The following is a 23,601-nucleotide window of genomic DNA, read 5'->3' on the forward strand; positions in this document are numbered from 1 at the left end:
TGGGGAGGCCACAGGAGTCGGCATGCCTAGTTGGGCTCTGGAGGAGGCTGGGCGGGCACAGGAGTGTGGCCATCATTTCTTGGGCACCAGCTGGGAAGACGCGTTCTGGACTGTAGGACAGGGCAAGGAGGTGGTGAGAGGAATCTTAGGAAGAGTTTGGGAGGAAAAATGCAGAAGTCAGGAATGAGGTAATAGGAGCCTGGATTAAAATGGTGGAAGAGGGCGGAGCGGGGGGTGCAGCCCCACCTCCAGCCAGGTGCAGGAGGCAGCCCCTGAATTGGCGATAGGCGGAGGGACCCAGCTCCCAGGCTGCCAGCCTGAACAGGAAGGCCACAGCTGGGGCCTGGGAGGGGCGGTCGGGGCTTCCTGTGGTGTTGGAGCTCTGGACTGGTTAAGATTACTCCATCCCAGGGGCCGCCTGGGTGGCTCAGTGGGTTAAGCCTCTGTCTTCGGCTCAGGTCATGATCCCGGGGTCCTGGGATCGAGCCCCACATCGGGCTCTCTGCTCAGCAGGGAGCCTGCTTCCTCCTCTCTCTCTGCCTGCCTCTCTGCCTGCTTGTGATCTCTGTTTGTCAGATAAATAAATAAAAAATCTTAAAAAAAAAAAAAAAGATTCCTCCATCCTGGTCCCCATTGGGGTGGGGACTCCAGGACTTCCCTGCACGTTGTGAACTGATAGCCCAGCTTCTGGGGCTCGTTCCTCCTTCCCATAGTTGTTGTGGGTGATGGGAATTCACAGCTTGTGGGGGCAGGGTGCCTCAGGGTCCTGGGGTAACGGCATGAGCTCGTACATCCCGAGCCCTTATTCCTGCACAAGAGTGCTCCTTCGTGATGAGCAGACCACCCAGGGTGGTGTTTGTTTCCTGCGCTTGGTATTTGATCCGGCGGCCATGCCCCCAACCCCGAGCCCCCCACCGAGGTGGCTGATGTGGGGCCGCCCTCGAGGCTGTCACATTTGTGACCCTGAGCAGAGGCCACATGTGCATTCAGGGCCTGGGGGAGGGGCTGTGACCGGGCACAGGGTGGGGGTCCTGGGACTGTCTCCAGGCCTTCATGTGGAGTGCCACCTTGCCTGGAGGGGCTGGCTTCCTGCAAGGTGGCCATTCCAGGGGGGCTGGGAGCACCGTAAACCCAGGAGCGGCCTGGCCCCGAGGAGCTGGAGACACTGGCAGGACCTTTCCAGGCTGTCTCGCTCCAGGCCTGGCTGCTCCCACCCAGGTCTGCTGCGAAGGCTCCAGCCCAACCCCCTGACGGACCCCGCTGCCAGGCCTAGAACCATCGCTGGGGCTTGTTAGGTTTTATTTGTGTTTGAGGGAGGTGTCTCCATCTCCTGCTAAAATGTGGGTGCCTCCGGCAGACTGTGTCTTGCACTGTTAATTCTGTAAGACAGAACTAGACTCCTCTGCTGGGCCCTGCTGCTTCCCTCCTTGTCCTCACGGCCTTTTGTAGAAACCTTGGTTGTTCTCGGAGCTTCTCCTTGAAATGCTTGCTGTGTGGGTGTGGGCTTTCTTTGGAAGAGCGCAGGGGTGAGCGTGGGAGCTGTGAGCAGCCCCTCCCGGGCAGGCTGGCCCCTCCACGGGGCAATCCGGTGGGCCATCTCAGCCTGGCAGGCCAGGTGCCTGCAGCCTGTAGGGGGGCCCCGGCCAGGTCCCCTGGTTGAGCTGCTTCCTTCCTTCCACTCGTTGCTCTGCTGTGTCCTTCTCTGCGGCCCCCACCAGCGCCGAGCATGCAAGTAGCCCCGCTCATGCCTGTGCTCCCCACTGTCCAGCCCCCAGGGGGCCCTTCTGCCGTGCTCCGAGTTCCCCTGCTGCTGCCCCAGACCAGGAGGTCCGGACCGAGCTGGAGGCACAGCCTTGGCAAGTGCAGGGTTTTTGGTCACCGCAGGCAGTGGATCCTGGGGGGACATCACAGCAACAATCACCATCCCTCTGCCCCGTCCGGGGCAGACCAGGCCAGCTATCCCCAGGGGCCAGTCTGGGGTGGCCAGTGGTGGAACGCATATGTTGTTCAGGGCCGTGGGGGCAAGCCCAACCCTCCCCTCGAGGGGCACAGAGAGCCTGGACAGGAAGCGCCCAGCAGCTGGGGGGACTCGACCAGGCAGCAGGAGGAAACCCCGGGAATGACGGACGTGGGTGATGCTGGTCTCCCTTCGGACCTGCCAGCCTGGAGCTCAGCACCGTGCCCGGGGCCGAGCAGGATGTGCTCCCAGCACAGCCCCTGCTGCTCCGTATGTGGGGAAGTGTGAGCTCGGCCCCCGCTGCTCTATGTGTGGGGAAGCGTGAGCTCGGGCCGCGGCTGTCGGTGTTCGCCTTGCCCTTCTTCCACGGACCCTAGGCAGGCCCCAGGCCCGGAGTCTCGGTCTTCAGAGCTGGTGGCAGCCCACGTGCCGCTTGACGATGACTGTGCCTATTGCAGCAGAAACCCGACGTTCCCACGGGGTTTGATGAGACTCGGAGTCTCGTTATGTAACGCTGACCGTGCCCAGGACACAGCGGAGGGAGCGTCAACACCAGCTCCGCAGCTCAGAGGAGGAGCCCGCCAGCCGACGACGCAGCACCAGCGAGGGCACCCGGGCCTGGGAATGGTCCCTGGGAAACTGGTCCAGGGAGGAGAGGAAACACGCTCGAAATGAATGGAAAACGGGACGTCTCAGTGAAGACGTGGAAGCTATAAAATTAAAAGAACGGAACAGAACATTTTAAATTAAAAAACACAGTAAGCCAGATAAAAATATATTCCGTGACTTCAGTAGTGGAATGCAGATGGCCTGGGAATGAGCCCGTGAACTTGACGACGGATCAATAAAAATACGTTCTCAACAGCAGAGAAAAACCAGGGGAAAAATAGCTTCAGGGAAAGTATCAGAAAATCTAACATTGATGTCGTCTGAGTCTGGAGGAGAGAAGGGGTGTGGAGCAGACAAAATATTGACAGAATGTCTGAAAACTCTCCAGCTTTGATGTCAGATAAACTTACAGATTTGAGAAGTTCCTCAGATCCCAATCATGGACCCCGTCACGGTTGGCCAAAAGCCGAAGTCAGATGTTGAAAGCAACTAGGAAAAGAGGGTCTGTCGTACACAGTGTGGATTTTAAAAATGCAGAATTAGTTACCAGCTCCCTCACAACAAAGCCTGAGAATACCATGTGAGCCAGAATCACAGGCCAAAGGGGACACATCTGGGGGCCTTTCCGGTCGTGGAGCGCCCGTCCGAGGAGAGGCTGCAGGGGCCCGCCAGGCCGCGGGCCGTTTTCCCCGTGACCATCCCGAGAAGCCTCAGGCAGCCCGTGTGCGGCAGGTCGGGAGGCCTCTCCGTCCCCGTCTGCGCCCTGCCGGCCGCGGCAGAGGAGGGGACGCAGAGCTACGTCCTCAGGCGGGGAGTTCCGGACACGGGGGTCCTCACCCTGGTTTTAGGAATGAGAACCAGCCTGGGGCTCAGAGGACTGTGTCCGTCCGCAAGCTCAGTGCCTGGGTGCGTGGCCCTTGGTCTGGTGCTGGCGGCTCTGGCGGCAGATGGCTCCCCGTCTGCTTGGGGATCCCCACGCCCCTTCCTTCATCTTCATGCCCCTTCCTGGAAGCAATTCTGCTCACACTCTGATCTGGCTCTCAGCTGGGAGAGGTTCAGGCCGCTGGTGGAAACGGGTCTGATTTAAATTTACTGGTAAGTTACCGGAAAACACAATAGTGCTTGTGCCTATGCCTTGGGAAGCCCGGGCGTTCAAAGCTGTCGGGGGAGACGTGGCAGTGACAGGTGCTCCCTCGTCACCCACTGAGGGCTGAGGGTCCCTGCCTCCCTGTGGACTGATCTGAAACATTGGAAGGGGGGTTGGCGTCGGCGACCAGAGACGGGATCACCCTCCAATTACCTTTTGAGGGAGGGGGTCTGGCCAGGCAGGGGTTCCCATGACCAGGGGTTCGCTCTGCTGCTGCTTGTGGCCTCCAGTTTCATCCTCAGCACGCCTGGGTGCAGATGGGGTCTGCCCGGCCAGGAAGAAGAAGCTCCTGGCAACAGGGCCTCCCCTCCTGGGCAAGGCTCCCATGGCCAGCCCGGCCCAGCCTGCCCATCCCCATGACCAAGTGCTGTTCTCCTGCAGTCCCCACCTGCCTCGGGGTCCCTGGGATGCCGTGTGGGAAGGGGTGGTCTCCCCTCTCCCGTCTGAGGCCACAGCACGCCTCCTGAGGGTCATAGCTTGCACACCTGCCGTCAGGAGGGACAGAACGCTCATGAGGCCACGTGAGCTGTGCCACGGTGTCCACGGTGTCTGCTTCCCTGCCCGGCAGCCACAGGGCCTGCCTGTCCCTACGGCTGTGCATGCCGTGGCCTCGTGGTGAGGACAGGAGGGGCGGGGGGGACAGGCGGGGGGGGGGACAGGTGGGGGGACAGGCGGGGGGGACAGGTGGGGGGACAGGCGGGGGCCTGGGAGGCCGCTGACTGCTGGCTTGTGTCTCCACAGCATCAAGATGGTGCTCATGTGGACCAGCGGCGACACCTTCAAGACGGCCTACTTCCTGCTCAACGGCGCCCCCCTGCAGTTCTCCGTGTGCGGCCTGCTGCAGGTGCTGGTAGACCTGGCCATCCTGGGACAGGCCTACGCCTTCGCCCGCCACCCCCAGAAGCCAGCCCCCCACGTGGCACACCCTGCCAGCGCCAAGGCCCTCTGAGGTGGCGGGGGAGGACACGGACGTGTGGCCTCCGCCGTGAGCACTGGCCCAGTCACCTGTCATCCCTGTGTGGGGCAGGTGGGCATCATGGCCCAAGGGGATGTCTGGGCCATCGGGATCTCGATCAGCTCTGTGGGTCTCGGGTGCACTGCCAGGGGGCCTGGGTGCCAACATTGATGCTCCACCCTGAGGACGAGTGTGAGTGGGCACTAGACCCCAGGGCTGGGCTGAGGCTGTTTTCCAGGTGATGGAGAAGCAAGTGTTCTCTTCTTTCCTCTCAAAAAACACTTGTCTGGAACGTGGAATGTGCTCACAGACCCAGGAAATGGCAGACTTCGGGCTGCTATGGGACAGGGCGCCAGGAAGCCCCTCTGGGACTCAGGCCTGCCGGGAGCCCCTGGGGCCTGCAGCCGGGCTCTCGGCAACCCTCGGCCTGGGCGGGTTGGGGAGCAGGAGTGAGCAGTGGCACCAGGAGAACCCGTGCACCCGGCGCACAGAGCCTGGTCTCAGAATGGCCCAAACGTGGACATCCTGGTGACAGCATGCGCGCGAGGGTGACTCAGAGCAGGGCCTGGGGTTTGAACACAGCTGATGCTTGTGGGAAGGAAGCTGTGGGGACGCACGTTACAAGTGCTCTTGGTGACCTGCCGGAGTCAGCCCTGTGAGGGCCACCTTCAGTGCGGCCACGTCACGGGACTCGGGACTTGGCCCTCAGCTTGGCAGTGGGGCCCAGAGTGTTCTGTGTACCCACGTACCTCATTTCTGCATTGGCTGCCTCCTGGGAGATGCCCGTGTGGACGCCGCTGGCAGGGAGGGGGCGAGCCTGTGTCCATGCTGGCTGGACGCTGCCAGAGTGAGCTCAGGGGTGTTAGCACCAGAGCCTGGAGTTCCCCATGAGTCCTGGGGGTATGTGGGGGGCACAAGTGGCCTGTGTGTGCCCCCAGGGAAGCTGGGGGCCTGGGACCAGGTCTGGGGGACGCACCCTCCGCGGAGGACAGGCGTGCTTCGGGCGTTCCCTCTGGGTTCCGGGAATTGCACATGCCTGCAGCCTGCTGCCCTGGACGTCTGTGTTCCAGGACGGCGATGGCCTGCGAGTCAGGCGAGGGGACATGTGATGCAGGTGTCCCCACGCTCCTCGGGCGTGGGGTGACGTGCCCGGGCGGGGCGTCCCTGGCCACCTGCTTTCCCCCCTCTCAGTTTTACAGGAGCATCTCCGCTGTGCCCAGCAGCCCTGGGCGAGCTCCCAGGCCCCAGCGCCTGAGTGTCCCAGCAGCCGTGGGGCTTCCCCTCTGCGGGGTGGAGGGCCGGCCCTGGGGCAGGTGTGCAGGGGCGGCACCGCTGTCCTGCTGCTCCAGCTGCTGCCTCCTCTGGAGCTTTGCTCACAAATGCCTGAATGTTTGAGTGAGGATCCTGCTTAGGCACTTGGGCTGTAAGACGCTTTGGAAATGTTTATTTTTAAACACAGGGGTGTCAGTAGCCGTAATTTCCTCCAGATTAAAGTGTCTCCCTCTGACTGCGGCCATGGCAGCATGTGCCCAGCGAGGGGAGCACTCGGGGTTGTCCGCGCTCTGACTTTAACCCAATAAACCGCTTGCGGATCTGTGTGGCCTTGTGAATGGAGTCCGAGCGGGTGCCCTAGGACACAGTGAATCATGGGTCCCCATCCTTCCTTCACTGTATGGGTCTTCAGGGAAGGGTGGGTGCCCTCTTCTTGGGGTCCAGCTCTGCCCCTGTGAGGCCCAGGCTACTGTCTTGGTCCCCCCACACGGACATACCAGCCCCCCAGACAGACCAGCTCCCTGGACAGACCAGCCCCCACCCCCCAGACAGACCAGACCACTCCCTCCCCCCAGATAGACCAGTTCGCTAGGAAAGACCAGTCCCCTGGACAGAGCAGTCCTCCCAGACAGACCAGGCTAGCCCCTCAGCACAGACCAGTGCCCCAGGACAGACTGGCCCCCAGGGCCAGACCAGTCTCCCGGGACAGACCAGCCTGGGCCAGATCAGCCCCTCAGCACAGACCAGTCCCCCAGGACAGACCAGCGCCCCCCGCCCCTTCAGATCAGCCTCCAGGGCAGACCAGCTCCCTGGACAGACCAGACCAACCCCTCCCCCAGGAAAGACCAGCCCCCTAGACATACCAGTCTCCTGGGACAGACCAGACCAGCCCCTCAGCACAGACCAGTGCCCCAGGACAGACTGCCCCCAGAGGCAGACCAGCTCCCCAGACAGACCAGCAGGACCAGGCCAGGGGAGGCCCTGACCACTGAATGCCTTGAAAAGGTAAGAGGTGTTTTGTTTAAAGAAAGGCCAAGGGAAGAGTTTGAAGAAAAGTGGACAGTCTGTCAAGCCTGTAGGGACGGAGCTGTGTGTACTGACCAGTTTTTTTTTTTCATGGAGACAATTTATATTTGGGGACAAGGTGTCAGAAATATCAAAGAGATACGGTGAAAGTACAAGGAAGTGATATTCTGAATTTTTGGATGGCCCCCCCAACCCCCTCCCGCACTGGCCCCGAGGTCCAAGAGTGAGTCTGGCCCGGAGCTGCTCCGTGTGGGTGACACCCACGCGGTCTCTCCGGCAGCCGGCATCCCCGCCTGGACCCTTGTCTTGCTCTGGGGGTGGATTTTTACTTTCTTTCTGATAATCAGTTCGTTAAAATTAACTGCTAATTCTGCATGCAGTAGAAATCCCGACGGCGAAATGAACACTGAAACACGTAGAGGCCTCTTTCTCCGTGAGCCCATCTCAGTTCTTGAAAAGTCACCTGTAGCCTCTTTCTTTGGTTCCACTCACAGCCACCAGGTGTGTGGGAAGGAGCTGGGGCCCCGTCGTCACACCGGCCAGCGGGGTTCAGGCTCCCCAGCCCCACGAGAAGTGGGGCTCTAATCAGAGTAGATGAAGGTCCCTTTCCGCAAGCTTAGACCTCTGATAAAGCTGTATGGCTTTTCCCCTCAGCAGGATAGTGGCGCGACTGCCCTGGCTGCTGGTGTGAGTGACATGGTGCGGCTCCCTGCGCTGAGCCTCTGAGAACTTGGAGCTGACGGAAGGTTGTCAGTGAAGCCGGCCCACCTCCAGCTGGGCGAGAAGAAACTGTGTGCATGTGTGCGTGCGTGTGTGTGCGAGTGTCGCAGTGGGACGCCCACGGTGGATGACCCTGCAGAAGCAGGAGCCCCCCCCCCAGACTGCCCACCGCGGACAGCTCCTCCAGGAGCTGCCCTGCCAAGGAGCAGGGAAGCAGAGGGTGCGGCCTGCAGACACAGGTGGCCTCCGGCATTTGCCACGGCCTTGGAATTTCTGGGCCAGGGAATCTGAACTCCAAAGGGAAGAAGGAGGAAAGAGGGAAGGAATGACCGGAAGCAGAGGATCAGTACCCCGCCCCCCCCATCAGGGCTGCGCCGGCTGGAGGGACGTGCGGCGGATACCGGGAAGGACCCAGGCCCCTCCACCCCGAGGTCGCCCGTGGGACGGGGCGGGGGGGCGGCGCTTCTATTCCTGAGGAAGCTCAGGAGGAGCGGCCTCTTGGGGGCCACAGTCGCGGCCACCCCCCCGCGCGGGGACCCCCGGTGTGGGCGGCTGCGGCGGGCCCCTACTGGCTGTCCTCGGTGGCCGGGGCCGAGCGCGCGCTGTCCTCGCGCAGGGCCGGCTCGGGGCTGGCGGCGCGCCGCCGCTGCTGCTCCTTGAGCTCGGAGTAGGAGCGCGAGAAGGTGTGGAAGATGGACGTGACCGGGAAGGCCACGAGCAGGACGCCGCTGAGGATGCTGCCGAGAGCCACCACCTGCCCGGGCAGGCTGCGCGGCACCATGTCGCCGTAGCCCACGGTGGTCATGGAGATGACGGCCCACCAGTAGCAGGCGGGCACGCTGGAGAAGTCGCGGCGCGCGCCCAGCTCGCGCTCGGCCAGGTGCACCAGCGGGGCGAAGAGCGCGGTGGCCACGCAGAGGAAGAGCAGCAGGAGCCCGAACTCGCGCGCGCAGCGGCGCACGGTCAGGCCGAGCGAGCGCAGCCCCAGCGAGTGGCGCGCCAGGCGCATCACGTAGAGGACGCGCAGCGCCCGCAGCAGCCGCAGCGCCAGCCCCGCGCGCTCCAGCAGCGCCGCGCCCCCCGCGCCCGCGCCCGCGCCCCCCGCCGCCAGCCCCGCGAGCAGCGACACGTAGAAGGGCAGGATGGCCAGGATGTCGATGACGTTGAGCGGCGTCCGCAGGAAGGCGCACTTGCTCTCGGCGCGCAGCGAGCGCAGCAGGAACTCGAAGGAAAACCAGGCCACACACACCGTCTCCAGCACGAAGAGGCTGCGGCACTTGGGGGAGCACTCGCCCTGCGGAGGAGAGGGGTGGGGTGCGGTCACGCCCGCGCTGCCCTTCCCCCACGCACCCCATCCTCCTCCCCCATGCGCGACTGCAGGGGGCCCGGTTTCCCTCCGAGGCAGGTTTCTCGCCTGGGAGCCAGGAAGAGCTCAGCAGACCAGCTCCCCGGCTCCCCGGCACAACTGGTGAAAGTCATTAAAAACAGCCATTAAAGCCTCTGGAAACAGGCCTAAGGGCAAACCGCAAACGGAACATCTATTCGAGCAAAGCTACAGAAATTCATTTTAAAAGGCGAGAGAAATACCACCGTCCCAGCTCAGTGAGGAGACCCTGCTCCAGAACACAGGCCGGGTCCCCCAGCTCCCCAGGACAGTGCAGCTTAGAAGGGGGCCCTTCTCCTGCCCAGTCCCCAGACCTGCTGAGGATGGAGGCTCCGCCTCATGCTGCTCTGAGAACACTGGGGTCCCCCGCCTCGCCTGGAGCCCTGGCTTGTGCTGGTGGTTTCACACCAGGAGAGGCAACCCAGAGGACCTGAGCTGCTCTGACCCCCTCCCCCCAGTTAGCTCAGAGAATGGGGTTCACCAGAGAAGCCAGGCACTGTCCCCACCCCCAGTTCCACAACCCTGGGGCAGAGGTTTTCCCCAGGGGAGGGGGAAGCAGGCTCCTAGAACAGTCATTTCTTGCCAAAGAAACGAAGTTCATTTGTAACTAAGTACAGAGTTGTTCTACCCCAGGGTATTCTCAACATTGGAGGTTGTCGTGAAGGAAACTGGGAGGAGAGTCATGGAGTTCATTCCAGGATGACTGTGGGTGTACCCAAGCTGTGGGTCCCTGAGGGGCAGCATCGGGGGCTAGTCCCGGTGTGCGGATGTGTGTGAGCATACGTGGGTGTGCATGTGTGTACACGTGCATGTATGTATCTGCACGTGTGTGCGCATGTGTATATGTGCACGCACGTATCCATGTACGCATGTGCACGCACATGTCCGTGTGCATGCGTCTGCGTGTGTGCATGCACGCGAGTACATGTGTGTACACATGCATGCGTGTATCGTGTGTTGTATTGTGTGCATGCATGTATCCGCGTGTACACGCATGTAAGCATGTACGTGTCTACTCACACATGTATCTGTGTGTGCGTCCATGTGCGCATGTGTGTATGTGCACATGTATGTGTCTATATACGTGTGTGCACGCACAGAGGGCAAGGACCCCTGCACTATAACAGGTAACAGGAGCGAAGCCCAGAGGAAAGGTCCATGTGACCCTGCGTCTTTCCAGTAAGAAACCCTGGAGCGGGCGTGGAAACCGTAAATTACGATCTCTGCCTCAGAAAAGAATCAGGAAATGGAAGCGACATTTGAGAGGACCAGATACCGGACTTTGGAGAAGCACCGTTGTGGAAATGTGCTCACAGACCAGAGGAAGATTGATGACGTAGAACTCGGGACGGCAGCCCATTGCACAGATGGGGATGAGCAATAAAGAGAACATGTTTAAAACGACCACTTGGAGCTTTTAGAGTTGAGACGTCACTGAGAACCAGTGAAGCCCCGGAGGAGCTCCGCAGCAGAGCCGAGCCGCCAGAAGGACGAGCTGGTGAGTGGGACCAGAGGCCGATCCTGCAGAGAGGCAAGAGAGGGAGGCCCGCGGAGTCTGAGCAGAATGTGGGCATGTTTGTGAAGCACTGGGGCCAGGGGTGCCCGGAGAGGGAGAAGGAGAAACACGTTCGACGCAACGATGGCTGGAAACTCACCAGATCGCCCGGCGCACCGTCACCCGCACAGCCGGGAGCACAGGGCAAATGTAGACTCTGGTGCGTGGTGGCAAGGAAGGGTCCGAGTGCCACTGGCCAGGCGGGAACAGCCCGTGGCCGGAGAAGGGATGCGCCTGAGCAGAGACGGCACAGGCCAGAATGCTGTGGGGCACGGACTCAGAACGTCAGAGAAAACGTCTAGCCAGAATCCCGTCTCCAGCAAAGCCATTGTTCCCGCAGGAAGGTGAAGCGCTTTCCCAGAGAAACAAAATCTGAAGAACTGGTTTCCGGGGTAGCTGCCTTGCAAACAGCCCCAAGGAAGCTCTTTGGTGAAAGCGGGGATCCCAGAATCTTCCTGACCTCGGATTTGGCAAAACATTCTTAGAGATGACTCCAAAAACATGAGCAAGCAAGATAAAATAGATAAGTTCAATCAAGATTTAAGACTTCTGTGCTTCAAAGGGCACTGTAAGGTCTGAATTGTTTTTCTTCAAAATCGTACATTCAAGCCCTAACCCGTGACCTCTCAGAAGAGGACTGTATTTGGACAGGGTCTTTAAAGAGGTGACGCAGGGACAATGAGGTCACACGGGTGGCCCTGGTCCAACAGGACTGGGGTGTCAAGACACAGACACACACAGGCATGAGGGCAAGGGCATCGATACGCCAGACAGAGGTCGTGGGAGAAACCGACCCTCCCGACACCTTACCTCCGACGTGTGATCTCCAGAACCCTGAGAAAATAAATTTCAATTTCAGGCCACACAGTCTGTGGCCCTTTGTTGTGGGAGCTCTGGTGAACCATTACAGACACCATCGGGGAAGGAAAAGACAGTCCACAGGATGGGAGGAAATACTGATAGTTGTTTATCTGCTGAGGGACTGGTATCTAGAACATATATAGAACTCCTACAACTCAACAGATGAAAACCCCATTAAAAGACAGGCAAGGAGGAGACATATCTGTGGAAAAGATACACAAATAGCCAAGAAGCCCATGGAAAGAGGCCGCCCAACCTCATTCATGAGGGAAATACAGATTCAAGCCACTGAGAGGAGCCACGTCGCACCCACGCTGGGCGGCTGGAGTGGGAGTGCAGGGAGGGTGCGGAGAAGTGGGACCCTTTCCCGCAGCTTCTGGGCCCTCCGGCCACTTTGAAGGAGAGTTGGGCAGCTCCTCACACAGACAGGGCATCGCCACGTGTCCCAGGGACCCCACACTGGGGGTGCACCCAAGAGAAGTGAACACACCCGTCCCCAAGGAAACCTGCCCCCGTGGGCCCCCCACACGAGATGCTCACGACAAAAGGTGGGAACACCCCACGTGTCCGCTAACGGGCTAATGGATAAGTACAGTCTTGTAATAAATGCACACAATGGGATCTCACTGGGCCATAAAAGGAACAAAGTCCCGGTTTGGGGTGCAGAGTGAAGGACGCCAGCCCCAGGGGGCACGCTGCATGACCCTGTTCTCACTGGAGTCCAGAACAAGGAAATGTATAAAGAGCAGGGCCTGGTGGGCGTGAGGGTGGGGACGAGGGCTGGTGGGACGGGTAGGATGAAAGGCACAGGTCTCTCTTAGGGTGATGGAAATGGGATGGTGGCACCGCCGCGTAATTATGCTAAAAACCATTGAATCTTCGCTCTAAATGGACAATCACACGGTATGAGAATTACAGACCAGTAAAGCTACTTTAACAGACTCCCCAGGCACATCTGTGAGCGTGGCCGCTGGGGCACAGGATGCATCGGACGGCCCGCGGGAAACCCCAGTGCAGGGCGTTTGGGGGCAGATGCTGACGGGAGAGAGTGGAACGTGCAGGCTTCTCCGTGTGCCTAGCTCCAGGCGGGTCCTGGTCGGGCCTGCCTTTGACCCCGAGCTCCCCGCTGGCCTGAACCTCCCGGGGGCTCAGCAAACTCCCCAGACTCAGCGGATGCTGGTGTGCACTCGCGGACCCCCTCTCACTGGAGGGGAGATGACCTGGGGGCCTTGGACTGCCCCCCCACCGGGCTCTCGTCCCTCTCGGCCTGTGGGGACAGACCCTCTTGCCCTCCCAGCTCCCGAGGCTGCTCCAGGGAGGGGCCAGCAGGATTGCGTCTCCGCCCCCAATGGACAGCACAGGGCTTCTCCCCAAGTGTGTCCTGCATGTCCAGATGCTAACTTATCTTGGTCTTCAGGAACCCGGGCCTCTGGGGCTCCCACAGACCTGTCTCCGCCATGCGCTGCTGTCCGGTGGCTCGCCTCCCCACAAATGAGCCGTTGGGGCCCAGGACCTCGGCTGCCGTGGTCATCGCCTGTTTTGTGCCCGGAAATAGTGGGCAGGTGCCGCTGCTTATCCCACATGCTCACATGCAGACACGGCCCGGGTGCAGGTGTCCAGACACAACGTGGCAGGTCTGTCCCCAGACAAAGGCAGTGGTGCCTCCACCCAGAGGAGGGGTTTTCAGACCCTCTGCTGGGGTGTGCGGACAACCTGGTCTAGGGTCTTCAGTGGCCTGTCTTCCCACAAGGCCCGATCCCCCCAGGGTCAGGGGTGGTGTGGCCAGTCCAGAGGCTTCCCAGCAGTCACCCGGCCCACCCTGCTACAGCTCCCAGCGGTGCGACTGTTCTAGAAAGTCCGCTGGTCTCGCTGCTGCCCTCGATTCCCAGACAAGCAGGGGCTGCAGCCTGACTGGAGGGGCCTGGTCTGCGGCATGGCCTGGGGTCCCGAGCGTGTCCAGTCTGTGCCTTTGTCCCTCTGTCCCAGAGCTGGCTCTGGGCCCCCAAAGGGTTAGGAGCTGCTGTGCGCAGAGCACTGTGGGGCTCCTGCCCCACCCGTGCCCTCGGGGGTACCTAAGCCTGTCCACCTGTTCCCACCTGCCAGCATCCCCCCTCCAAATCCCGGTTCCCTGGGGAACGCTGATGACATGGGGCCATCACCCACTCGACTCCTTGTGCGGCAGGCCGTTGGCTGCTCCCCTCCCTGTGGAGGCCACTGTGAGGGCTGGCTGACTCTGCTCATCCTGGGGCATCTGGCGGGTCACAGATCCTAGCAGGAGGGCTCCTGAGGGGCGAGGCCTGGCGACAGGACCGTGCACAGCCAGGGAGAGCAGCAATTGGGGCAGCAGAAGCACAGCAAGGACGCCTGCCACTCCCCCTTCTGGAAGGTTCCTTGGGACCAGGGCCAGCGCCCACTGATTTCCTTAGGACTGGTGTCCTAGGAGACCTGGGGAGCAGAGCTCAGTGCATCGCAGCTTTGGGCCTGACCGCGGCCCGAGTCTGCTTGTTCCATTGGTCTGTTGGTCTCCCCATGACGGCGTCCATGACAACCGGAGGTCAAAGCCCTGGGGCTCGTTGCTCGTGGAGGCCCCTGCCCCCAGGTGGTCCAGGTCTGGGGTTGGAGTTTTGTCCCAGCTCTTTGCTATAGGAGTGGAAATGCTTCTAGTCCACTCCTGGACCTTAGGGCGTTGGCCCGCCCTAGGGACTTGCCGCCCTTCCCCCAAGGATGGGGTCCCACCTCATCCGACCTGAAGCTGAGTCAGGCTCAGGGAGGCTATAGGACTCCCCCAGCGTGGTGCCTGACACCCTGCAGATTCCCGAGCCCCTGGTTGGGTCAGAGAGCCTTAGGGCACGGCAGCCCCAGCATCGGGGGTGACAGCGGGCAAACGGGGTTCAGGAGGAAAACCCCGGCTGATGGGCTTTCAGCAAAGAGAGGGCCGGGACCCAAGGGGCCGATGTCGTGAGACACCTGCAGGCTAAACGCTTCAGGACAGGGAGGAGGGGGGTGGGGGCCGGCCCAGCGCCAGGTCTGGGAGGTGACGGTGTCATGGCCCGGCTTCCCTTGCCCACTCCAGAGTCTGGTGGTCACAGCATAAAGAGTGTCACACCTGCCCCAGCAGCACCCATGTGACACCCTGTTTCCAGGCTCGCTGTGGCCCAGCTCCCATCATCTTGGCTAGGGGCAGCGGTGAGCCCCCATCTGGGCCCTGTCTGAGCACCGTGTTCAGAAGGAGGAGAGAAGGAGACCCCCTGGGGACGGCCGACCTTTGCCCCGGGCACAAGCAGGGACGCCAGTGCGCTCCCCTGGAGCCGGGCTGACCCTGGGGGCTCGAGATGAGGCGAGCTTGTCGGAACCACCCCAGCCCTGTGCCCGGCTGCCCCCTCCTGAAGACCAGCCACGGAGCTTAACTGGAAGAAGCTATTTCTGGAAATTTCAACGCAGAAAACAGACCCCAATTTATCAAAGTCTGACACATCTGGCCTGTTTGATCAAAATCAGGTCAGAAGTAAGTCTATGCTGGGCCCGGCTCCCCGGGGTCTGCAGGGCCCCCCTCCTCTAGCCGCTCGTCTGGCATTGGCCGGCGTCTCCGCACACATTGTTCATGGGCCACAGACGCCTCCTGTGGATACAAAGTGTGTTGTCTGCACACTGGCCTCGCTGAGTGGCCCCTACCCAGGCCAGTGGGGCTGAGGTCCCCAGACCCCACTCTGCCTGAGCCAAAGCCTTTTTTAAAAAAAAATTATTTTATTTATTTATTTGACAGAGATCACAAGTAGGCAGAGGGGCGGGGCGGGGGGGGAAGCAGGCTCCCCACTGAGCAGAGAGCCCCATGCAGGGCTCGATCCCCGGACCCTGGAATCATGACCTGAGCTGAAGGCAGAGGCTTAACCCACTGAGCCACCCAGGTGCCGAGCTGAAGCCTTTTAAACTCCATCTCTGCACAGGGCTGCAAGGCACCGTTTGTCTCCTGGTTGTGGTCACGGGTGCTCCCGTTTCGGGTTTGGGGACTGGCCTTCGGGGACTGGACGGGTGTCCTGCCGACGGTTTCTGCTTGTCTCCTGTCAGGGCAAGGGGAGAGGGTTCTGGTCCCAGGAGCTTGAAGGGGGGGTACACAGGGACTCCAGTATAGACACTTGTGGAGGGGCGGAGTGGACTTCCCACTCTGAGGTGGGCCTGGGCCGCGCCGGCGCCGGCAAAGCCCCCATGGGTTAGGGTTAGGGTTAGGGTTAGGGTTAGGGTTAGGGTTAGGGTTAGGGTTAGGGTTAGGGTTAGGGTTAGGGTTAGGTTAACCCTAACCCTAACCCTGTCCCACCCCCTCCACATTCCACGTGTGTTCCTGGGAGAACAAAGGGCGGGGCCTTTGTCAGCAGCACATCTCCCCCCACGAGCCCGGAATGTGCCCGAGAGCCCAGGCCACGTGGCCCCAGAACCTCCCCAGGGACCCCGAGCCCTTAGCTCGGTGCAGGAGATACGGAGGAATCATGACGGGAATCCCAGGAGCAGGAACCCTGGCCCGCCCTGTCTTGGGCCCGCAGCTCTGGGGGCAAGTACTGACTATAAAGAAAGCCTCTGTGGGTTCCCTCCAGCTCCATGTGCTGGCCAGTGCCAGGGGGCCGGGGACCGCTGCCAGGGGCGGGGGGATACCACAAGGGACAGTGACGGTGCAGGGCTCTGCATCGGGGTACAAGGGTCCAGCTGGGACCACACTCGTGTGTCGGGAAGGAGGGTCCCTTGCAGGTGGGCGGAGGTCCTAGAAGATGGGCGTCAAAGGGGAGGACGTCCGGGTGCCGTGGAGCTTCGGAGGGCTCCTATGGGTGGCGGCCCACGTGCAGGTGAGACGGGGGGCGGGAGGCCGGCTGGGGAGGGGAGGGCCCAGCCCTGCAGGGCCAGGAGAGAAGAGCAAGGTGGGAGGGCCAGGGTTTGGCGATGGAAGCTTTAGGGCCTGTGGAGGGGAGGGGACAGTCCCAGCCCAGACGGCTGGGGCAGTGCAGGGTGGACGCTCCCGCACACACATGACCGGGAGCTGCGAGCTGATGCTGTGCTCAGCGCTCGAGGCTGGGGCAGGCCCTGGGCGAGAACTCGGACGACTGCGGCAGGTGATGGGGGTGTGGGGAGCTGAGGGCCAGCGGAACAGAGCGTGGAGGAGACCGGGCCTTGAGGCCCAGAGCAGTGTGAAGCCAGGGCCAGAGGTCATGGCCGAGGGCTGGGAGAAGCCCCACACCCACCACCAGGAAGCCTGTTTGGCTGGGGGTGCTGGGGAAGGTTCCAGCAAAGGCTTTCCAAAGATGGTGAGGCCCAGTCAGAAGGGGGTCCACGCCAGCGGGGACAGGCCCGGGAAGGGACGAGCCCTGGGCCAGCGGCTGGAAGGGACGGCTGCGGGGCTGGAGTGGATGGGGCAGGGGGTGAGTCCGCACACGAGTCAACCAAATGCAGCAGTCGGGTCAGACAGGACGGAAGGGCCGGGGGCTCCCTGAGCTCTGGGGCAGAGCCTTTTGTTCCCAACTGCCAGGATCCCTGACGCCGCCCTTGTTGTGACCTCTCCTCCAGGATGAGCTGGGACTCCCTCGCTGGGCTCATCCCCCAGCCTCCCACAAGGTCCCACGGGCAAACCTCCCTTCTTGGGGAAAGGCCACAAGACACTGTGTGCCCTTCCCCAGTGACTGCCCGTGTCCTGGGTGCCGCCCTTCGTGGTCTGCACGGGGTGGGCAGGGAATGGAAAGGCAGCTCCCCAGGTATCTGAGCCCTTGGGCTGTGGGTCCCTCCCCTTTCTGTTTTGTTTCTGGAAGTGGGACCGGGCATCCTTCAATCACTTGTGGCTCCAGAACCAAAGGTCAGATGCCCCGAGGGAAGCAGGCTCAGTTAACGGTTACGTCTGAGCTGATTACAGACACACTCGTGAGGACACGGGGGTGGCCGGCCGCAGAGCCCACACCCCTTCACACCCCGTGTGTCCAGCCGCCGCTCAGCAGGATATCGGATTTGCAACATGTCTTTAAACCTCATGTAAGTGTTATCATTGCTGTTGCCGAAAACCAAAACCAAAACCAAACACAAGTGAATGAACCTGCTGGGAATGTTCTGCACACACACGCGTCAGAGCTGGTCTGGGGCCTTCCTGGGAGGGAAGGAACATTTTCATGCTGGTCAGGAATCTGAGCTGTTATCCTAACTAGCTCTACAGAGTTAACCCCCAGGCCAAGGATCTGGCGGTCTGGGCCGGTCCAGGCGGAACCCAGGTCACCAGGCAGAGGATAATGTGTACACGCTCTCACACGTGTATTTTAAAAGCCTTCACGTGTGTGTATGCTTGAACTGGAAATTCCAGTCTGGGGACCGGGCTCTCAAGAGACAGTGGATGCAGGCCACAGACTTCAGTAGGACAATGTGCACTCTTCTGCGCAGGCGTCCAGCCCTGTGACCGCCCCAAGGTCCCTACGTCCCTGTGCCGCCTCCTTGTAGCCAGACCATCCCTACCCTGACCCCGGCACTCACGGACCCTCTCGCCCCTTCCAGAACACCTCCCACATGGAAGTATGCTGTGTCTGGCTCTTCCCACTATGGTCTGTGCCCCAGTCACGCTGTCTCGGGTCTTGTTGCTTTGTCCTCGGTCTCCGATTAGCACCCTGGACGGATCTGTGTGCGGACACTGTGGTTTCCAGTTGGGCTGTTTCAGTACAAGTCTGTGAACAGACACACGGTCGTTCCTCTTGGGTGAAAACCTAGAGTGGATTGCGCTGCCTTTGGCTCCGGTCATGATCCCAGGGTCCTGGGACGGAGCCCCGTGTCAGGCTCCCTGCGTGGCCGGGAGCCTGCTGCTCCCTCTGCCTCTGCTGCTCCCCCGCCTGTGCTGCGCTCGCTCTCTCTCAAATAAAATCTTCAAAAAAACCTCCAAACTTGATGAATACTAAAAGGTTTACAGGAAAACAGAATACTCTCACCCAAGCTCTTAGCCCCAGAGGCAATAATTTTCAGCCCTGACCGGTTACACGGATAGTTCTTTCTGCCGCTCTAGACGACGCCCTCTCCGGTGACGTACGGGTGTCCTCACGGCACACGTCTCTGCCGACCTTGTGTGCCCCTGCCTCGCCCCACCTCACCTCACATCCTCACCTCCATGACCCCTTTCCCCCAAAACTAGTTCTGTCACACTTGGGGGTCAAGTCAGTAATTGATTTAAGGTAAACACTGCGCACTGCTGGCCCGGCTCGCGGTCTACAATCACACGTTTTCCCTCATAAGCGGTCCTGTTTTCCTGAGGTTTTATGGCTTCGCTCTAGAATGGCTATCGTGAATCACGGTGCATTTCTTCCAAACGCTCGGACACGTCTAACCGCCACAGGGTTGTTTCCTTTCCGCTTCCCTCCCCTGCGGGGACATCCAGCCGGCTGCCCAGAGCTGTGGTCTGGAGTTTCTCTGCCGGCTTTGATATCCTTGAACACGGAGTCTCCCCAGCACCGGCTGATTTATTCCATTTTTCCATCCAGAGCTTCTGAGAAGAGGCGTGTGGGGCACAGTCTCCAGCCTCTGCAGGTCCGGCCGGGTGTCTTCCCGCCCCATCCTGGACTGCGGTGACAGCTGGATAAGGAACGACAATTAGGGAATAGTCCCCGGCATAATCTTGACGGTGCTGCCCATTACGTCCAAGCTGTCTGTGTCACTCCTGCGGCTTACCATTCGCACGGAGAAGTGTGTAACTCATGTCCGTGCCCGTGCACACAGAGTGGACCACGGGACCCACGCAGAGACGGGGCCAGAGCAGCGCGGGCCCGGCCATCCTGAGGTCCAGCCTCGCTGGGCCCGCTCACCCTGCACGCACCACCCGGCTTGTCCCTCTCTTCCTATTAGAAGGACGTATCCTTTTTTTTTTTTAATTTAATTTTTATTATTAACATATAATGTATTATTAGCCCCAGAGGTACAGGTCTGTGAATCGTCAGGCTTACACACTTCACAGCACTCACCATAGCACATGCCCTCCCCAATGTCCATAACCCACCCCCCCTCTCCCTACCCCCCTCCCCCCATCAACCCTCAGTCTGTTTTGTGAGATAAAGAGTCTCTTATGGTTTGTCTCCTTCCCAATCCCATCTTGTTTCATTTATTCCTTCCCTGCCCCCCAAGCCCCACACGTTGCCTCTCAACTTAGAAGGACATACCCTTATTAACTTATTTACATTCATGAATGATGTTGTGTGCAGATTTTATCTTTAGCCTCCTGCAAGTGCCTGGAAGAATTGTTTATTAACTCATTTCACTATGAACTTAACAATAACTTGACTCTGAACTGAACTGAGATTCATTCTTTCCAATTATCTATGGAAAAAGCATCTTGCGCAAATAGAAAAGTGGGAGAACATTAAATACTTAAAAATAGCAGCCATTTACACAGAAATAATGAATGTACTCATTTCAGATTTTCTCCGCCAAAGCAGACTGTCAGGTCACTTGCCCGCTAACACTCCACGGACGAGTATCGTGCCGTCTCACGTGAGGAAGCAGATGCAGGGTGGTTATAAGCTGTCGCACACCTGGCCTGTCCCTCCTGCGCACCAGCCTGGTCTTCCAGCGGCCCCAGACCGATGTCTGTCGGCTTCTCCGGGAGCGACGTCCTGGGTCGGAGGCCTCGAAGGGTCTCCACACAGACGAGGGAACCCGGGACCCCAGCACCTTATGGTTTGTGGATGGAGACAGGGAGTGACAGCTGAGGACACATGCACGTCTCTGCACACGCGTTCATCCACTCGGCCGGCTTTGCTGGGCGTGTGCACGGGGCCAGGAGGCATGCGTGCGCCCAGCTGTGGTCCCTGCCCCATGTCCTTGGGGATGGGACCGGCAGGAGCCACAGACACACAGAGAGAACAGGGTAGCCGCACGGGACGGCACCTCCTCGGAACGGGCGGTGGGCGTCCATCTCAAGCAAGAGCAGCTCCAGACCATGGCTTTGACTTCTCTCCGAAGCCCACGCGTCGGAACGCTGTTTTCAGGCCGCGTCCTTATTAGGTTCGTGTTTTCCTGGTTGCTCTGCAGGGGTCCCTCTTGCCTCATGTGATCTTTGCCGGGGACAGATTTTCCCCTGAAGTCGGCTCTACCCTGCCTACCGCCTGACGCCGTTGGTGTGACGAGCTCCCATCCCTGACGGCGCCTCAGTCGGGGGACACTGACGCTGTGGCATTCCCCGTGGTTCTGTGGGGTACAGAGCGCCCTGACCAGCAACCCCAAGGGGTGTGCGGACCTGCTCCCTGACGTGCTTCTTCTGTGCTGTGGTTCCCACGTGTGACACCCGCACAGACACCCCAGCTCGGCCGCTGTCTTCAGACCCTTCGGCAACACCAGAGGGTGTCCTGCCAAGGGCCCTCAGGCACCCCGGGTGCGGCCGGTTCTTCCATCTCTGCTGCGGGGACCGCGGCGGTGCTTGGATGTGCGTCTCTCCCACAAAGCGAGCATCTCGTCCGGTGTGTGGGCCCTTGCTAATGTCCGCGTAATTCTGCGCTCACCGTCTTAGCCCTCCTCTGGACTCAGGTGCTGTTGTTTTCTTATTAATTCTTTGGAATTTCCCACGTATTAGGGATATTAGCCTTTCACCGTGTAGGTGTAGGCGGCTCTTCTGTTGTCAGACTTCAGATTGGTCACTGCCTGAATTTGGGTGGGGGGAGGATTCCATTAGTTTTAAGTTTTTCAGACACTCCCTTTCCTTGATGGTTTCTGGCTTTCCTATCAAACCTGGAGAGATTTGCTCATGAGACTGGCCATGAGATCTGCCTGAGGCCCCTGGACAGGCACAGGGGTGTCTCTGGACACCGTCGGAGAGGCCTGGAGTAGCTCCATGAGGGAAGAGCCGGCGGTCGTCTCCAGTGACCGCCGGCAAGACCCGCACACAGGCGAGCCCCGCTGATGCCTCGCCCACAAACCCAGCCACATGCCAAGCCACAGAAGGGCAGAGCCTAACCCACCGGGGTGTGGCATGCGTCGTGTCACAGGAAAAGGTCACTGATCTAGGGGTGCACACTTTTCGGACACGTCCTTCCTCGTTCTCCAGAATTCACGGGCTAATATTTGGTCTACATCTCTCTAGATTTCTAAGACTATTTTGTTAGGTTCTAAAACCCCCATTGGGATTTTATTGAGAGTGTAATAAATTTACATATTAATTTGGGGAGTAATTTTCTCATTCAGGAACATGATGTGTCTGTCTTTCCTTATTTAGCCAATTTTATGCCCCTCAGTAGAAGTACATCCCTTTTCTCTTTTATAGAGAGTGAACCTTTCTTAGTAAGGTTAGTAAAATAAATAAATTAATTTAAGACACTTCGTGGGCACCTGGGGGGCTCAGTGGGTTAAGCGTCTGCCTTCAGCTCAGGTCATGGTCTCAGGGTCCTGGGATCGAGCCCCGCATCGGGCTCTCTGCTCAGCGGGGAGCCTGCTTCCCCCTCTCTCTCTGCCTGCCTCTCTGCCTGCTTGTGATCTCTCTGTCAAATAAATAAATAAATAAATAAATAAATAAAATCTTTTTAAAAATAGACATTTCATGTTCTTGTTATGACAGTGACCAGATTTTCCACTAAATTTGCTATTACCGGTAACAGATGGAAAACTGACTGATGTTTGTGTATCTGTTTTGAAGTCAGCTTCCTTAACAAACTCATTTATTTATAATAACTTTTCAGTTAATTCTCTTGCGTTTTCATTCGATCTATGAATAACGCAGCAAATTAGATAATCCGGGGAGAACAGACAGCAGTCTCCACTGGGTGCTGGAGGGGCCCAGCGGCCCGGAGGACACCCACATGTCATGGCGTGGGCAGCGTGAATGCGGCCGGACTCGGAGGGTGGGAAGTGGGTCTGCTGCTCCCCTCTGTCCAGCTGTCCCAAAATGCACGTGCTCTCAGGGCCGCACGTCTGCGTGGCGGGACTGTCTCCACCTCGACACCCGTCGTCCCGGCACTTAGAACCGCGTGTGTCCAAAGAACACTTGTTTACTTTCTCACTCACATTTTACATTTTTTTAAATGAAGAACTTGTTTATGTCAATTTTACTAAAAGCTTATTAGAACTAAATGCTAAATTTTGAAGACTGTTTCTGCGGTTTTCCTTCTGTTGCCTGAGAATAAGAACAGAATCTGAGTGCCCCAGCCTGGTGACAGGAAGAAGGACCCCGGCTTCGGGGAGCCCGGGCTGGGCGGCCACAGTGAACTGGCAGAGCCAGAGAGCGAAGCTGGAAGTCAGACGAGCCGCACGCGGACGCCGGGCCACGAGAGGGCAGGAGCACACGCTGGGCCTCGCCCCTACGGTATGCCTGGCTGAGGGGCTGGCCCCACAGGCACCCCCAGCCGCACTCCGCCACGTCCTGCAGCCTCCCCTGCCCCCGCACGTCGGACCTTGGAACGCGTCCCGCGGCCGCTTCTGTGCCTATTGGGGCCGCAGTGGTGCGGTTCGCCATGGCCTGCCCAGGCCGCATGTTTCCTCGGGGAAAACGCCCGCTTCCAGATTCCCAGGCTGGCCGCTGGGGGAGGATGGCGGCGTCTCTGCCTCTCCCACTCACTCACTTTGCAGCGACCACGCACAGCTGGAACTCAGCAGCACCCAGCACGGCCCACCTTGTGTTTTACTCACAATGGACGCAAAAACGCCTCTTCACTGGGGGTCCCCGGTGTGAGGGAGGCACAGCCACACGTCAGGCAAGACCCAGCGCCTGAGGTAATTGAACAGGTGCAGAACAAGAGGCTTCGGCGACAGGGACAGTGTGGGAGGGCGTGTATAGAGGTGGCCGTGGGGGCTTGGCGGGGAGCAGCAGGAGGCCCGAAGAGAGGACACCTCGGGCACAGGAGGCGATGGAGCAAAGGATGGAGGGGCAGGGGGACAGGAGGACGGAGGCTGAGCCTGGGGCTGCTGAGGGCCAGCAGGGGAAGGACATGTGGGCAGGGGAGGACGTAGAGGGCTGCGTGAGGCCCCTGCTGGGACCCTTGTGGGGCTGAGACTGGCGGCAGGTCCCCTCGAGCAGTGTCTGGGAGCCTTCTGGGAAAACACTGGATGCACACAGACCAAGGGCAAGGCAGCCGCCCAGCGAACGGGGACGAGGAAGAAAGTCCTCAGCAGGATGAACAGCGTGGGAAGAGGT

General features: G+C 59.8%; 2 protein-coding genes across 6 annotated transcripts in view; one reads left to right on the plus strand and one right to left on the minus strand.

Annotated features, from left to right (window-relative positions):
* Positions 1–6,262, plus strand: part of SLC66A2 (solute carrier family 66 member 2) — a 51,416-nt gene extending 45,154 nt beyond the window's left edge. For 4 of the 5 annotated variants that reach the window (XM_047696765.1, XM_047696767.1, XM_047696768.1 and 1 more), the window contains one exon: positions 4,455–6,262. In XM_047696765.1, the coding sequence (XP_047552721.1) occupies positions 4,455–4,662 (208 nt within the window). In that variant the 3' untranslated portion in view covers positions 4,663–6,262. The remainder of the gene's footprint in view (positions 1–4,454) is intronic. The other variant, XR_007121811.1, reaches the window with a different exon arrangement.
* A 470-nt stretch (positions 6,263–6,732) lies between these two features.
* The window catches only part of KCNG2 (potassium voltage-gated channel modifier subfamily G member 2), a 67,736-nt gene continuing 50,867 nt past the window's right edge, over positions 6,733–23,601 (minus strand). The window contains exon 4 of the mRNA XM_047696764.1: positions 6,733–8,980. Within this exon, the coding sequence (XP_047552720.1) occupies positions 8,252–8,980 (729 nt within the window). The 3' untranslated portion in view covers positions 6,733–8,251. The remainder of the gene's footprint in view (positions 8,981–23,601) is intronic.

This window comes from Lutra lutra, chromosome 12, assembly GCF_902655055.1.
Source record: "Lutra lutra chromosome 12, mLutLut1.2, whole genome shotgun sequence".
Classification (NCBI taxonomy): Eukaryota; Metazoa; Chordata; class Mammalia; order Carnivora; family Mustelidae; genus Lutra; species Lutra lutra.